Source organism: Eurytemora carolleeae, unplaced genomic scaffold, assembly GCF_000591075.1.
Source record: "Eurytemora carolleeae unplaced genomic scaffold, Eaff_2.0 scaffold2139, whole genome shotgun sequence".
In the NCBI taxonomy this organism is placed as follows: domain Eukaryota; kingdom Metazoa; phylum Arthropoda; class Copepoda; order Calanoida; family Temoridae; genus Eurytemora; species Eurytemora carolleeae.
The window spans coordinates 5,596-23,986 of record NW_019398399.1 but is presented as its reverse complement, the minus strand read 5'-3'; the positions used below and the strand labels follow the sequence as shown (position 1 = coordinate 23,986).

The window sequence follows — 18,391 nt, the reverse complement described above, 5'->3', positions numbered from 1 at the left end:
CAGATAGACAGATAAATAGACAGAGAAACAGATAGACACATACACATATAGATAAACAGAGAGACAGATAGGATATATAAACATATAGATAAAAAGATAGATAAACTGACATGCAGATAGATATACAGATGGATTGACAGATAGCTAGACAGATAGCTAGAAAGATAGCTAGACATATAGCTAGACATATAGCTAGAAATATAGCTAGACAGATAGCTAGACAGATAGCTAGATAGACAGATAGCTAGACAGTTAGCTAAACAGATATCTAGACAGATAGACAGATAGATAAACATTTTCTCGAATGAACACTTCTGGAACATGTTCTCAAATGAGCACTTCTGGGATCTCGAAAATTATGAATGAATTTTGATTGTCAATTGAAACATTAATCAATCTAATATTATTTAGAATGCAGAAAATAAGTTAAAATAACTTCATTTTGACGAGAATTTTTTAAAAAATGTTCATGAAAAATTTGCTGAAATGAGTGAAAATTTAAAAAAACTGGTGTATTTCCAGGATAAAAATCCGTACAATCCGTACAATTTGAAAAAAATTCCGTACAATCCGTACATTCCGTACAATTTTAGGGTTACAAAATATAAAATTCCGTACAATCCGTACATTTTGGCCACCCTGTATATGTAATTTGTAAATTACTCATTTTTGTGATTTATACCAGAATATTTCTTTTTTTATTTCATATCAGATGTGTTGACTTACTGAATATCCGGTTGGTAAGGTTAGTTTTTATTGTTTAAGTATAACACACATTTTTCTTGCCCCCCCCCCCTAAAAATGTTTAGGGGGGGGGGGGGCCAAAAAAATTTTCGAAATATTTCCCCCTAGCCCCCCCCCTAACCAAATGTCTAGTTGCGCGCCTGCAAGACTTTTACCTTAGGATTCTACCATTTGGCATAATTTCCTTCTGAATGGGTTTCAACTCACTACAGTGGTTCCTAAAAGCAGTTGATTTATAAAGCAAAAGTCATGTATATCTAAATATATCCACAAAGGTATTACAGTCTAAATACAGGGTGATTTACAAATTTTGGTCTTCTGTCTCTTCAATATAAAATTAGTAGAATATCAAAGCAAAAAGTTTAAAAATAAACATAATAGAAAACAATGTAAAAAAGAGAAAGTCCAAATCAAACACAAAAAGCAGTTTGTGAGACTTTTACCTTAGGATTTTACCAGTTTCATTTGGCATAATTTCCTCCTGAATGGGTTTCAACTCACTACAGTGGTTCCTAAAAGCAGTTGATTTATAAAGCAAAAGTCATGTATATCTAAATATATCCACAAAGGTATTACAGTCTAAATACAGGGTGATTTACAAATTTTGGTCTTCTGTCTCTTCAATATAAAATTAGTAGAATCCAATCAACAGGCACGTACACAGGGGAGGGGGCAGTAGTCCTCTTCGCACGGAAAATAGCCCAACCCGGGCTAAAATCCTGTGTACGTGCCTGCCAATCAACGATCCTTGACTTGATGAAACTGATCTTTACCTGCGTCCACAGTGCATGCTGGGCCTTGCAGTCATCTTTTGCTTTAGTATTGTCCAGTCGAATTTGAAGTCATATCCATGGTTCAGGGAGCGGAAAAGGGTTCTAAAATAAAAAGGATAACATTTGTCTTTACAATAACAGAAAGGACAACATTTTACTACATAAGAAACTTTACTATTGCTATTTTGCAAAGTTTCAAAAGCTTTATTTGTTCTAAATTTTGTGGAAGGTGACTCTTTCACAGTTCTTAAAGGAAGAGACACAGGTCATTTCAGAATTCAGCCAGGAAGGTAATTATAAAATATAACTGTAACCTGAAATGCTGCCTGATATCCAAATAAGACGGTTCATCTTCAAACTTTAGTGCACGACAATAGTTTATATACGCAGCAAACTCAGGTGGAAATTCCTTAAATAATTAGAATAATTATTGTTGCTAACTCTCCTAGTGGGGTTTAATGACCCTAGAGTTAAGAGAAATATCCTAGAGAAAGCCTCTAAGTTAAGAAGCAAGGAGGGTTCCCTCTCTCAATTGTTCATTGTTCAGGATCTTACTAAACTTCAAAGGGAGGAGGAGGATGAACTATTTAATGCTGCAAAAGCAAAAAATAGTTCTATGACAGAAGAGGAGAAAAAAAACTTCTTCTGGAAGGGTGTTGGAAGAAAAGGAGAGAGGAGATTGGTAAGAACAACACAGGACCAGAGAACCCGTCCCCCCCGAACCAGAGCCAGGAGGCAATGGGAACCAGGACTCGGCCTTAAACAATGGTTATGAGGCTACAGTTAATGGAAATTTAAGGATTTTATACTCCAACGTTCACTCCATAGTGAATAAAATTAATGAACTATAACAGTCAGTTTCTTTTGATATAAAGCCTGAAATTATTTGTATTTGTGAAACTTGGACAAACAGTGATATTTTAAATTCATTTCTAACTATTGATGGATATTATATTTTAAACCGAGCTGATAGAAAGGACACTTCTAATGGTGTTGGTGGAGGACTTTTGATTTACATAACGGACAATATCAAAGCAATTTTAATACAAGCTGAGTATTTAGAAAATTTTACACAGGTTTGTGCATTTAAAATCAGCCAGCCAGATAATTCCTTTTTGAATATTGCTTTAGTTCAGAGACCTCACAATCTTTATGATAACACAGATGTAAAAGAGAATAATAAAAAACTTTGTGAAATTTTAAGACTTTTTCCCAAACCTTAAATAATTGTTGGAGATTTTAATTATTCTGATATCAACTGGAGTTTGAACACTGGTTCGGCCAAAAGTAAAGAATTTTTGGCCGTAGTTCAGGAAAGCTTTATTTCGCAGCATGTAGACTTTTTAACTCATAAATCTGGAACAATGCCTGATCTAGTGCTTTCAAGCAATTTTAACATTGTTCATTCTACTGAGGACGTTGGAACACTTGGCTCTAGCGACCATGTAATGATTTTAGTTCATGCCAAAATGAAATATTTTGATAAAAGTGAGAAAGTGAAAGTTAGAAATTGGAAACGTGCAGATTTTCAGAAAATGAAGGAAGCTCTATGTGCAATTGATTGGGAGAATGAGTTCAAGGAGAAGGATACAGAGTCCTCCTGGGAAGTGTTCAGAGATAAACTGAACAATCTAGTTGAGGATTCTGCGCCGCTGAAAGTTGTAAAAGGAGGAAACAAACCTCTATGGATGCAGAAAGGAATAATGAAAGTTATTAGGAAAAAGAGAAAACTCTGGAAAACTTACTCCAACACTAAGGAATTTTCAGACTATTTAGCATATAAGCAGGTTGAAAAAACTGTTAAAAATTCTGTTAAAAATGCTAAAAAAAACTTTGAAAAAAAACTTGCTGAAAACTTGAAAAAAAATCCTAAGCTTTTCTATAAATATTTAAACAGTAAACAGTCCAACAGAGATAGCATTGGCCCGCTAAAAGTAAATGATGTTATAATTGACGATGATAAATTAATAGCTGAAAACTTGAATGCCTATTTCTCAAGTGTATTTACTATTGAAGATTTAAAAGATATGCCGAACATTGAACATTTGAAACCTGAAATTAAGATACTTGAGTCGGTAACTTTTACCCCAGAAAATATTAAGCAGAAGTTAAAAAACTGAAACATTTTTCAGCTCCGGGGCCAGATGGATTTAATTCCAGCCTTTTAATAGAACTTTCAGAAGAACTTTGTTATCCATTGTGTTTGTTATTTACAAAGTCTATGAATGAGGGAAAAATCATGTCTTACCAATCTGCCCGAATATTTGGAAAAAGTTTATGAATACATTGATCAAGGACATTCAATTGATGTGATATATTTAGACTTTGCAAAGGCATTTGACAAAGTGCCTCACGCTAGGTTATCTCCCGTACTCCAAGCTCATGGAGTAGCAGGAGAAGCTGTTAAATGGATTAACAACTGGCTCAAAGGGAGACAACAAAGAGTTGTGTTGAATGGAGAAAAGTCAGAATGGCTATCAGTAACTTCAGGAGTACCCCAGGGGTCAGTGATTGGTCCAATCCTTTTCGTTATTTTCATTAATCCATTGGACAGAATAATTGATCAGTTGACTACGATACTGTCCAAATTTGCTGATGACACGAAAGCTGGAAGGGTGGTTAATTGTGAAAATGATAGAGATCTACTGCAGAATGTGATAGATATTCTATTGAAATGGTCTGAGGAATGGTTAATGGTTTTTAATGCCAGTAAGTGCAAAGTGATTCATTTTGGTAAAAATAATCCCAAGTATTCATATACCATGGGAGGTTTTGCTCCAGGAGGAACTGTTCTTGAGTCTTCAAAGGAGGAGAAGGATATAGGAGTTATTATCTCAGATTCTCTTAAACCTTTTTCTCAATGTGCAGTTGCAGCTAGAAAGGCTAACCAGGTTCTGGGACAAATGTCAAGATCATTCCATTACAGGGACAGGTTCACTTGGATCAAATTGTACAAGGTGTATGTTCGACGCCATCTTGAGTATGCAGTGCAAGCATGGTCCCCATGGACACAAGAAGATATTAACCTACTGGAGAATGTGCAATACAGAGCTCTAAGAATGATGGAGGAAAGATTGATTGAGGTTGGTTTGACCTCTCTAGAGGCCAGACGACTTCGTGGTGATTTAAATGATGCGAGACAGCGAATAGACTGACAAGACAATCCAATTGCAGTTTCAATTTAAATGTATGGCAATTCAATTCTAACGTGAGAAAAAAACTCTTTTTCTGTGAGAATGATAAACCCATGGAACAGTGTTGCCAGACTATGTTAAAGAGTCTAAAACCTTAAACATTTTCAAGAACAGTTACGATGATCATGTGAAAAATGTAGAGCATATATAGAGGAAAATATCAAGTTTAAGAATCGCTTTTTATTACCAAAAATGGTATCTAAGCGAAACCAGAACAATATAACAACATAACAAACCTTTTTATCGTATTCATGATTACATTTAATTGAGATTTTTACAGTTAACAGCAATAATTATTAACTATAGATAGAAATATATGGAGAAATGAAATAAAATGATATTTCAATCTTTCTTGAAAATCTTTAAAAAAATAGACCAAGCACAAAAAATATAAGGACCTACTATTGAGGGTTAAAACAGCGTTTTAAAGGGCCCCCCCCCCCCCATTTTACAGTATACATATGGTTAAATTTAATCGTGCTTGAAATTGCACCCCGCGACTGGCGGGTTTCCTGATGCTCTTTCACCATAGTACGTGGTGAAGCGATCCGACTGGCAAACACATATTTGGAACGGGTGAGATCTTGTAGACATGAACCATATAAGCACAACCTTTTTAGGAAAAAGTATCATATTTATTTTCCCCCAAAAATGGAAAAAGTAAAAAGGGAAAAGGGAAAGAGAGAAGGGAAAAGGGAAAGAGGGAAGAGAAATGGGAAAGAGGGAAGGGAAAAGAAGGACAAAGAGGGAGTTTAATTTTTATCTGCTAGTTTTGGTCTACAATGGAAACTAAGTAAAATAATTTTTTGGGGGGGAAAAATATTTTTTTCTCATTTCCCTCGATTGCAATGTCATGTTTTCTCCCTTTTTACAACAAGTCTGCAACTGGAGTTACTTTGCACCTCATGACTGAAAAAAAGAACTTAAAAAAAAATCACAGGAACCTGGTTTTTGACCTTTTCTAGGGCACCAAAACGCTCCATTATTTTTAAGTCGTGGCTTTGAGGGAAAAATTTTTCGAAAAAAAGGGGGGGGGGGGAGGGGAATTACGAGTCTCAGAACTAATATACCCCCCTGTAGATCCTCTACGTAAAAGTTCTTCATGGGTAATAAAACAAATATTTAACAGTGGTCGGCGTTTATATCAATTTAAGGAAGACGATTTTTCTATTTAAGTTTTGATTTCTCAGAAGCTGACATTAAATTCCAATTTTACAAATAAACAAATAGATGCTGTTTAATGTGAGATTTTCATTTTTTTCATGATAAAGTGTATCCATTATGTTAAAAAAAAGTAGAAAGTCGTCTTATTATTGAATTGACATGCACGGCAACGACTGTATCCACTATCCAGGTACATTGCAGAGAACCACAACTGGAGTTGACATTTTTTTTCTAATATCTTCTCATACTTTTGCGCTCTATTGACCCCTCTAAGCCCCTCCCAGGGCAGAGAACCTCTGTTGAAGTACATAAGAACGTACCTTGCAGAGAACCACAACTGGAGTTGACATTTTTTTTTCTAATATCTTCTCATACTTTTGCGCGCTATTGACCCCTCTAAGCCCCTGCCAGGGTAGGGAACCTCTGTTGAAGTACATGAGAACGTATCCCAAACTCTCCATATCATCGCGTCTGCTCTGCTCAATCCCAAGATGCGCGTTGGTGGAGGCGTAGCGCGCAGTTCCGGTCAGGTTCTTGTCTTCCCTAAGATAAGGAAATGTTAATTTTGTTCTTTTTAATGAGTTTGAAAACCCGGCCATTTTCAATCATAGATTTGAAAATTCAAGCGTAGTTTTCTAGAAACACCACAGCTAAATAACCGGTGTTGCCCGTGGAATTAACAAAATAGAATATAAAAAAATCGATTTTATAAAGAAACTAATTAAATTTTATCAGTAATAATTAATTAATAACTTAACAGACCATGTTTTTCACCGGGGGACATGAAGCGCCTTGAATTTCAATTGTGCATCTTAAATTTAAAAGAAAAATGTGGCCACACGTCAAAATGTGTTTTGAATTACAGGATCAAAAAATTGATCTCCATCTTGTTTAGATTTACGGATGACTTTAATCCCTCTTAGATATCCCGTTATAGCCTGCAAGCATAACTTTAACTGAGAGACCAAATTTTAAGTGCCCACATTGGATAATGAGATCAAACATGTGGAATGTTTGGTATACAGTTCCGATCTGAGGATATTTCTCATGATGAAATTAACAAAAAAAAACCATGTGATGCATAACTTAACAACCAACAAGTAATAAATTGTGTATATTCCGTGCAGTGACCAACTGCTTGAGGGTGTTAACTGTATATTTATTTCCTAACACCTATTCAATATTTATTCCACGCTTAGCAAATAGCCTAAAATCAAAACCATTTCATATTTTAGTTTTCAAGCACTGTAAAATTATTTATATATATATTGTGCTTGTGAAATGTGCTTTGTTGAGCGCGCAGTTCCGGTGAGGGGTTTTTCTTCCATACAATTAAAAGTGAAACAGGTGGTTCAGTTTTATTGATATCCACTCGAAGACAAAAAAGGTAAGAAAAACGAAAAAATTTTAAAAAAAGGAAAAGGAGGGAAGAAATCTTTGTTTTAACCAAAAGTAGGTGATACTGGTTATTTTTCTTCAAATTAAAAAAGTTGTCTGCAATGAATGATTCGACAATTTTTATTTGCATTTGAAAATATTAAATTTAAAATCATGTCTGACATGTTAAGAACAGAGAAACTCATATGTTCCATTCTTTTAATAAGATAATGATTCATACTGCAACTATATCTCAGAGCTAAAAGTAACAATAATGGAGACAAATTGGAATTAAAGATAGAATTTCTTTGAACTGATTCTCCCACTTGCAAGTGTCATTTTATAAAATTTGTTTGGAAAGTTTTTACAGGCATTTGAATTATTTTTAGGCTATTTTCTTTGCAATTAGTGAACCAAACTCAACTTAAAATTGAGTCAAAACCAAGCTAAGAACATTAGCGTGGATCTCCCGAGTTCCCCAATCAAAATTTGAAGGAAATTGGTCCAGGGGTTAGGGTTAGGATAGGATGAACAGACAAAACGAGATTACAACGTTATTTATGTTAACTAAATCTCAGTAATTGAAAAAATAAATAGTATAAAAAGCCATGAAATGTTAAGGAACAGTTTTAAGGAGCTCCATATGATTATTTAATCAAAAAACTAAATATTTGCATAATTCCAATCATTCTCGAAATCAACAATATTTTTAAAATTCTTTATATGTATTCGAAGTTCTTAGTTAAACTGTATGAACTGGAAGTGTACCTGTACGGGATATGCTCCCGGGTACTACCTATATACTTCTTTGCTAATCCAAAATCAATGAGATGGAGAATGAAACTTCTTTTCAAACCCATCACAAAGTTTTCTGGTTTTAAATCCCTAAACATAAAAATATAGTGTAGGGTGTAGATGCATGTAATCAGGTCGTTAGAGGTCATGAAAAGGTCAAACACTAGATTTGTTGCTGCAACTGTATTCCCTGGGGTCCAAGCTTTCATTTGATATGCATAAAGTCATAGTTTAAACATTTACAATCTATAGAGGTCATTCAAGGTTGTTATAGGTTGTTAGCGGGCATTAAAAGGTCAAACACTAGATTTGTTGCCGCAACTGTATTCCCTGGGGTCCTAGCTTTCGTTTAATAAGCATGAAGCTATTATTGAAACCTTTTCAATTTGGAGGTCATTGGGGGGTCGTTAAAGGTCATTAGAAGGTCAAACACTGTATTCGTTGCTACTACTGTAATTCCTGGGTTCCTAGCTTTCGTTTGATATGCATGAAGCCAAACATTTTTTTATTTTTTAAGGTCATAGAGGTTGTTAGAGGTCATTAGTGTCCATTTGTTTTTAGGAAAAAATATCACTAATTAGGCGTGCAGCCAAAAAGTTGGAAGATTTAAACCAAAAATGAGTTTAAATGTAATGAGATTTGTTTATTCTTAGATTTTTCACATGAATCTAATCTTTATTTAGTATTTGTTACATTTAGATAAAACTGTGATAAATCAAAACTTATCATAATTATTATAATTATTATTATTATTATTATTATTATCATCATTGCTTACCTGTGAATAAAGTTCTTCTTGTGAACATACTCGATCCTACCGATCATCTGATCAGCCAACATTAGAACAGTCTTCATGGTGAACCTCCTGGAGCAGAAGTTGAAGAGGTCCTCCAGGGAGGGACCGAGCAGGTCCATCACAAGCACATTGTAGTCCCTCTCCTGTCCGTACCAACGTATGTGTGGTATTCCGACTCCACCCTGCAAAGTGGATTAATTATTAATGAAGCCCTAAACTGGAAGACTACTTTCTAGCTCCTAACTAGTCTTCTAGGGTTTCTCTGGGTAGGGACAGGAACAGGGACTATTGGAGAAAACCGAACTCTCTTCCTTGAAACTCCAGCTATCGACTTGCCGACTGAGGCAACGGAGGCACGGGAGACAGAGGTACTGGAGCCAACGTAGGTCTACCTCAGCAAGGGGGGTTCCTGAGCTGTGATAGGGAACTCTGAGAGGACTGGTTTCAATCTATCCACAGACACGGAGTCAGTCTTGTTACCAATCTGGAGTCCCAGAAATCACCAGGTACGGACCTCTGTAGAGAGGAGACAGAGTAGGTTTTGAAGTGTACTCTCTGACAAAACTTGATTTGGCCAGAGGAAACTTGGAGGAACCTGAGCTGGTCCTGAACATGACAGAGCTGAGTTATGATGAGCAGGGGAACTGAAGTATTCTTTATTATCTGTTGGATTTGTCAGAGGTACTCAGGAGAAGGAAGCTCAGTACTATCTAGGAACTCGCATGGAAGAACGATCGGAGCACCAAACACAGATGCAGAGGGAGAAATAGGTGAATCTTCTCTAGGAACCCTTCTATGGCCCAGAAGAACCAGAGGAAGATAATGGAACCAATCGGAAACCTTTCCACAATTCCGTTAGATTGAGGATGGAACGAAGATGTAGGTGAGTAAATTATACCCAGGAACTTGCACAGACCTGACCATACAGAGCTTGTGAACTGAGTTCTACGATCAGAGGTAATTGCAGAGTGAACTCCGAACTAAGGAATCCACGAACGTAGGATGGCTCTTGCACAATCTTTTGCAGTAGTCGAGTGAAGAGGAACTGCCTGCGGCCATCTTGTTAACCTATTAATGATGGTGAAGAGATGTGAAAAACCACTGGACTGAGGGAGAGGACCAACCAGATCCACATGAAGATGAGAAAACCTCCGTCCAGGAACTTGGATGTGATAAACAGGAGATTTCACATGATTCTGGATTTTACTCCATTGACAGTCGAGGCAAGACTGAGTCCAGAGATTCAAGTCCTTTAACAGGAACTCCCAAACAAAACTCTGGGAAAGCAGTCTCCGGGAAGCACGCTTTCCAGGGTGAGAAACTTTGTGTACGGAGTTAAAACTGCTCTTCTCATAGTTTCTGGAACCAGGGGGCAGTGGGTTCCTGTAAAGACATCCCAAAGTAACCCAGGGGACCCGGAGACAGGAACGGAGACAACCTTTAAGGCGGAGGACTAGCAGAGATTCTTGACTTTTGGTTAGGACTGTTGGGGCACTGAAATTTCTGCATATGATATTCCAGGAACTAGTGGAGGAGGAGGTAGAGCAGGAGCAGAAGGAAGAGGTAGAGAGGACACCAAGATATCTGACACCTCCACCACCCCGGACACAATACAATACAATACAATACANATTGTATTGTATTGTATTGTATTGTATTGTATTGTATTGTATTGTATTGTATTGTATTGTATTGTATTGTATTGTATTGTATTGTATTGTATTGTATTGTATTGTATTGTATTGTATTGTATTGTATTGTATTGTATTGTATTGTATTGTATTGTATTGTATTGTATTGTATTGTATTGTATTGTATTGTATTGTATTGTATTGTATTGTATTGTATTGTATTGTATTGTATTGTATTGTATTGTATTGTATTGTATTGTATTGTATTGTATTGTATTGTATTGTATTGTATTGTATTGTATTGTATTGTATTGTATTGTATTGTATTGTATTGTATTGTACTGTACTGTACTGTATTGTATTGTATTGTATTGTATTGTATTGTATTGTATTGTATTGTATTGTATTGTATTTGTATCCAACCTGGAGAATCTTGTAGACCCTGGACTCATACGAAAGCTGAGGATTACGAGCTGTCACACGCTCAAGCTTAACGGCAACCTCCTCCCCGTTAGTGATGTTTATACCTTCAATACAAAAACCACAAATTACATTATTGGTTGATAGGAACTGACAGAAATATTTCTCAAATTTTTTTTTATTTGTTGAAAGTTTAATTTGGTTGATTTTACCTAAATAAATTTCTCCAAAGCTTCCACTTCCAATTGAGCGTACTAACCTGTATCCTCCTACTTCAAAGCCAGACCTAGACAACAAATTATCAAAATAAAACACTACTAGGCTTTATATGATCAAAAAATGGTTTTACCCATATCCATAATATTTAAAGCAAGTATTAGACTATTAGTGATTTTATAAAAAGAAGAAAACATAGCAAAAGATAAATCCAAATAAAGCCTAATTAATAAAAACTATAATAAAAAATTTCAATAACATTTAATTCAATTTCTAGCTCCTTTTCTTATAAAAATAGCTTGTTTACTGCATAACAGAGGCTCGTTCTGCATAAAATGCGTAATTGCGCACGTCACTTTGGCTCAAAGTGTCAAAAAACGGAAACAATTTATTGCTGCTTAGATGCTTACAAAATCAATACCAGAAATCTATTTCTAGTAAAGTACTGATCAGCATGCATGTGGGATGCATCGCATGCTGGATGCATCTTTATGATAACTGATGCATCTTTATGATTATGTTAACTGAACTATATATTAGTTTATATTTTCTGGTTCGGTAAAACGATTTTAAGGCCAAAGTTGAGGTTAATGCAACTGGGCATGATTGATGCATGCTGGCCAATCAAATTGTTCAAAGATATTCTGATGGATGCACACACAATGTACTTTTATAGAACTATGCATTTGATTAAAATATGCAAATATATACAGTGTGACAAAAACCAGTGTTTTATAAACTAATAAACCAATTTGTGTGTTTAAATTCGATTGCATGCTGATTCACATGCAGAATGCATTCTGACCAATATCAATAGCAACTGTTCTATTTCCCGAAATATTAGTTATTTATATAACAGTGATTGCATGCTGATTCACATGCAGAATGCATTCTGACCAATATCAATAGCAACTGTTCTATTTCCCGAAATATTAGTTATTTATATCACAGTGATTGTAAAGTTTCTACACGTCAATAACTATTTCCTTCAGTTGAAAGTAGCCCCTCAGTTCGCCACAGTCACTCATATCCATAGATAAATAAATAAACATAGATAGCTTATGTACGCAAATCACCAAGAATTCTACAGTCCGCGAACTCATACTTCTTCGGGTCAAAGTGTACTTCAATGATAAGCGAGGTGGTTTGGTGTTTTAATGGATTTCATAATAGAGTGTAAAATAACTCCGGGAATGGAACTATTTGAAAAACAATATTTCACTGAGCAATATATCATATTGACGAGAACTGAAGAAGGACATGAGAAGGACTAAACTAACTTAAATTTCTCTCTACAGAACTCATGTACACCACAAGTACTCAATGACATAAGAACAGCCAATGTTCACAACCGACCTAGTTAATCTATATAATAGGAATATCTTTAAAACATCTCTGTACATTTATATCTTTCAAGATGAAAAATGTCGTCTTATACGCAATCTATCTTTATCTATGCTCATATCTCATTTAATCTCAAATTTAATAAATATTTGAAGAAAATTTAACTCGTAAGTTAACAAATATTCCAAGAAAGTGAGAAAAAAAATATTTTTCAAAATTTTTTTTCCCTTTAACATGTCTTTAGCTTATGTCTAATGAAGAAAAGAAAGAAGAACCTTGCAACTTTTTTCTTATTTAGTCAGCCGAAGAAGTTGTGAACTTTTCAGCTAACAAATTCAATAAAAACAATCATGAACTAGTTCGCCTTTACATACAAAATAAAGGGTGAAAACATTATCTTTTTTGACTTTAAAAATTAAATTTAATTATTTTTTTGAAAAAACTTTGAGCCATAGTTTGGCGGCCGGGTGGGGGGGGGGTCACACCTAGGTACGTACAGCTTGCTAATAATATATTTAGGGACCATAGATTAATATAGATTAATTAAAATAACAGATAGGACCCTAGATGTCGTCTCTTCAAGATTTAGATGAAATACCCCTGAGTCAAAAACCAGGAGTTTCGCGCAGTCGGCGCAAACCGAACTCTCTCTTTTCTACTAATTCTACGCCTACTGCTTATTGGGAACGAGTTTTATCCAAATCTTCAAAAGACGCCATCTAGTGTCCTATCTGTTATTCTGATTAATATATGCTAGGGGCTTACGGCTTACCTGGCGGCGGCCATGCTTGTTGTTCACTCTCTCACTTTCTCCGGCCGTATTATTTCAATCTAGCTAGGCATCTGATACCAGACTGTTATAATAAATGATACTGGCGGCCATGCTTGTTGTTCACTCTCTCACTTTCTCCGGCCGTATTATTTCAATCTAGCTAGGCATCTGATACCAGACATATATTTCTGGAAAACTAACTGCTCATTTAAGATTATATGGGGGGGGGGGGCAATATCATTTTCTGCCAGAGTAAAAGGTAGAGCCTGGAATCTGAATGCCATTTTGGACTGACTGAAATCATTTTGAAAGATGCACTGCATCCAAATTATTTGTCTTTTTTTCTAACCTCGACAGGGTTTCCATGCACAAAAACTTTATATTTATTTAGAAAACCCAGCTTTGCCTGAGAACTAAATTTTCCTTATTAAAGTCAACCCACTCAATTATAAATGTTTTAACCAAGCTAAGAAAATATTCCCGTGGTTTTATCAAGTTCTTCAACCAAAATGTGAAGCATATCGTTCAAGGTGTTCCTAAATTAAGATCGAACATACAAACAAACAAACTTTATATTTGTATATTTGTTTCAGGAAAATTTGACCAACTGTTGTTAAAAATACCCTTAACTACATTAAAGAATATGTGTCCATGTTAAGTATAAAAAAATAGCCTTTAATGAAAATCCACAGCTATTGCTATAGTGTACAGTGCAATTGTAGTAATATTTAGCACAATGGTGATTACATTTTGTATTATTCTTCTGATGGATAAATAATAATAATTGATCAGATAAGTTTTCATCCAGCTACAACTCATATTTTTCAAATAGTGCAATTGGAAACTCTATAAGCCTTGAATTAAACAAACATTAGTAGTTTAAGAGAGAAGAAAATACAACGAACGAAAAATTAACAAGGCAAGTTTTCGACATCTTTAGGGTTTTAGTCCAAAGCAAAATTCCTAGAGTTGACCAAGTTATTTTTTCACGCAAAACAGAACTGTCTAATATTATTTTCTAAAAAGATCATGCATTACATGCAGATCGGACACAGGAATACAATTTACTTACATAATATAATATTTTACTGTATAAATTTGATTATAAAAACTTATATAAATAGTTATTTAGATGTAACACAACAACAACTAATGGATACTAGGTTTTAATGATAAAAAGATACTTTGAAGTTTAATGCAATACTGTTACAATAAATGATACTTTAATACAATATTGTTATAACAAATGATACTTTAATACAATATTGTTACAATAAATGATAATTTAAGACAAAATTGTTATGATAAATGATACTGTAATACAATATTGTTACAATAAATGATACTTTAATACAATATTGTTACAATAAATTTGGGATATATTTCACTTGCTGTGAAGACAAATATCTTGAGATACAATGGTAAAAAAAATTAATTAAATCTTAAAGATTGACTTCGGATTTTGAACAATTATCTTTTATCTCTCTGTCCGTTTGAAAGGTAGAATTTTAAAACCCTGTGACATAAAGCAATTACTTACTCGTTATACAATGAACAGTGGTTTAACAGTCAAGCTGCAAACATCTCAGCTTTCTAACTTAAATTTTATATATCTGCAGAACAATAGAAAGCCAGGGGGCCTCTCATATCAGGAGTTCTTTGTTAGCAAATATCTAACAAATCGTGCAGGGTGAATTCTATAGAAATAATTGCTTCAAATATTAAGACCGGTTTATATCTGAACTATATCTATTGTTCAAAAGAAATAAGTAACATGCCAAAATTTTTATTTTTGTCCCCCCTGGACCTTAAATTGCCTATAATTTCTTTTCAGTCTTAATACCCCCTTTGCAGTCAACTGTAGTCCCAATTTAAGGATATTACTGTATAGTTCTTTATTACTCTCTAAAGTCCTAAGTAGTCTCCTGAAAACAAAAATTAGTCCTTTATTCACTTTGCTCTCCCAAACTATCATATACTCTCACATGCCCCCCCCCCCCCCGCCTCCTTTCATGGAGGTTGCGGGAAGACTTGCATATAGCTATAATTGCTTATCAAGTAATTTTAGTAACGACAAATAGCAAGGTTAATTACTAGAAAATAATTTTGATCTAATCTTTAGAAGGAAAACAACCCTTTTTTCAGATGGGTGGCAAGCTATTTACAACAACTGATTTTAACCATGCCCAAAACATCCTAAAGGAATGGACGGAACGAAAAAGCACGCCCTGTGTACGGTACTGAGAAAAAATAGAAAATAGAATATATATTAGAGAGGAATTTAAAGAATCTCTCGGTATGAATTTGTTTAGTCCCTTTCAGCCTGAAAGGGAGTTCAAAGTGTACAAATCATGTAAATGTTCACAAATTATATGCAGTAGAGTACATTAATACAGTATGTTCCCTAGACTATTCATTTCAATTTCAAATTTTTGAAAGCTGTTTAATAAACTTTATGATGAATTAGGTGAATATTAGTCTAGGGAACATACTGTATTAATGTATCGCATATAATTTGTGAACATTTACATGATTTGTACACTTTGAACTCCCTTTCAGGCTGAAAGGGACGAAAAAATTCATACCGAGAGATTCTCTAAATTCCCCTCTAATATATATTCTATTCTCTTTTATGCTTCATTGATCCGGACACCCAAAAAAATTAGTAAAATTAAACAATCCAAGAGTTTCCCCCCCTTTATTGTGAAAAAAAGAGGTCAGTAGGGCCCGGGTAAGGTCACTTAAAAGCGTTCACAGATGTTTTCTTCAGTGCGTTTCTTATTATGATTTATTTATTTCGCTTTTGCCGCTGAATCTTCTATTCAGTCAGGGTTAAGGGTTAGTTTGAGCCATTGAGAAAATCAATGAGAAGTATTCACATTTATTTCAACTGAGGATGGGTGTAGGCAGTGTATGGGGGGCTGTTTAGATTTAAATAAATTAAGTTTGTGTAAATGAAAGTATCAAAATACAGTAGTGCCCTTAAAATTGTGGACTACTGGAACAATTTTAGATTAGACTGATCATGACGACCTGAAACTTTATAAAGACAGATCTCAGTATGAACTCGACTTCCTGACTTGAAAAAGTTCACAAATTGAAAGATTCAGCAAAGGAAAAGGTAAGCAAACAATGAATTTAATAATACAGATCAAAACATGTTCTGGAATTTCTAAGAATCATTGAAATTTGAAGACACATGCTTGCGATAGGTAAATTAATTTTTAAGTATAAGATTTAAAATGGTTTTCACTCCTGTCGCAAGGTCTATCCATGGTCTCCATGGTTAAACACTTTATACAAGAACAGTCAAGCAGATCAGGGCTCAAATTAGCTAATGAAAAATGAAACAATTTCGATGGTTAGTGTAAAGTTATGGGAAACAGTTTATCTTCTTCTTCAAATTTAATCAACTACCTAAGTAATAATTTTGCTAATTTATTTTTTCGTTAATCGACACATTTTAAGCTTTATTTTGACTACCATGTGTTTTTAAAATTATTTTCTGATTTTAATCCTTTAACAATTCTGGCCCTGACAGCCAATTTTCAAATTCAAATTCTGTAGTTAGATTTCTACTCAGAAATTTAGGTCAATTGCGACTTTTCCTGTGAATATTGTTAAAGGGGATATAATGTTTCAAGAAAACAAAGCCTCTACATCGAGATAAGAGAATTACAGAGATCGATTATCAGCCAAAATATGCGATATTTTCCACAGCATGTTCTATTGTTTACAAGTACTGTACACAATCAGCAAACATATGTATTCAAGGATATTTAAGGAACCTTTGGATACGAAACACAAAATCTTCAAAAAAGACTGAATTCATAATTCTTATGTTTCATTTTTTAAATTGGAGTATTTCTTTAAAATTGTAAAACTTAACCCCTGAATAGGTATTATGTTCAACAAGTCGCCGTGAGATGGTACTCTAAAAACCTATCGTTAAAACGTAGCATGTCGTGCTGGGTCAACTTAGGCCTACGTAGCCCACCCGCGCCGGTGTGAAAGGAGATAAGCAGTCTGTGGTCTCTACATATATTCTACAATCTACAGGGTTACCCACGAAGTACGCGACTTCACAGAATTTATACCATCTGTTTCCTTATATTTATGATTTCTTTGCCAGGTCAGTGATTAAGCCATAAGAAGATTGCATTCAAGTAAGAGTACTTACATCCTCAGAATCGTTAAATTAAGAGTTTCATGTCGTCCATAAAGTTTCATCCTATGTGGATACCCTGAATCTCACAGCTAGGATTTTCCTAGCTAAATGTCTTAGTTATACAGGGTTACCGTTATTATTTAAGAAACATATTTTTGGTCTTTGACATATCTCATTTAAGTCAAGTTTATCACTTCCTCCGATTAGAATTAAAGGGACTGTAAAGGAAAAATGAAAGGGGGTGTAGGAAAAAACCTGAGAATTTCAGGTTGTGAACGATACCTATAAGACATCTATCTCGAGAAATTGACATAAAACTGTATCAAAATTATACCAAAACGGACATTTTGTATTAACGTTGTAGTATTAAATGGATCATTTTCAACAAATACGCAACCAATCTGAAAACGCCTATACCCAACAACAATCTGAAAATCTCAGGTTTGCTCCTGTTTTTCCATTTTTAATAGATATAACTCACTAACTGATAATATCATTACCATTTAATCCGTGTCCGTCACCAGTACTTCAGCCAATGGCAATGCAGTATACTGGTCACGTGATTTCCGTCGTGTACCACGTGACATCGGCTAAAGTTATTGTGACGAAATACGGACTAAATGTAATAATATCATCAATTATATCTATTAAAAATTCAAATTGCAAAACAAAAAATTATATTATAAGCAAACCTGAGATTCTCAGGTTCCTGTGGGATATAATCGTTTTCAGATCTGACATATGTCTTATATGTATCGTTTAACTCCTGAGATTCTCAGGTTTTATCCTATACCCCCTTTCATTTTTCCTTTTCCGTCCCTTTAGGGTTAGATATCGAGGACACCTGGGGGGGGGGGGTTGAGATTAAATAAAAAAAAAAATTCCTCAAACTACAATCTTCCTATTTTCTTTCTTTTTGCCAAACCGTAGAAAATTCGATTTTCATATCACAATATTTGCCATGTTTCATATTCTTCCAGAGTAACTCTGTATTAAC

The 18,391-nt window shown here is 34.6% G+C and overlaps 1 protein-coding gene across 1 annotated transcript; it reads right to left on the bottom strand.

Moving 5' to 3' along the window:
- Nucleotides 1–881: 881 nt before the first annotated feature.
- LOC111717320 (casein kinase I) lies at nt 882–13,309 on the bottom strand. Its single transcript, XM_023492817.1, has 10 exons — nt 13,227–13,309; nt 11,107–11,180; nt 10,898–11,001; nt 8,826–9,025; nt 8,021–8,137; nt 6,196–6,418; nt 1,832–1,926; nt 1,518–1,619; nt 1,188–1,256; nt 882–962 (listed from the first exon to the last, which is right to left on the bottom strand). The coding sequence occupies exons 1-10, from the start codon at nt 13,238–13,240 to the stop codon at nt 896–898; spliced, it is 1,065 nt and encodes a 354-aa protein (XP_023348585.1). The 5' UTR covers nt 13,241–13,309; the 3' UTR covers nt 882–895.
- Between the last annotated feature and the right edge of the window lie 5,082 nt (nt 13,310–18,391).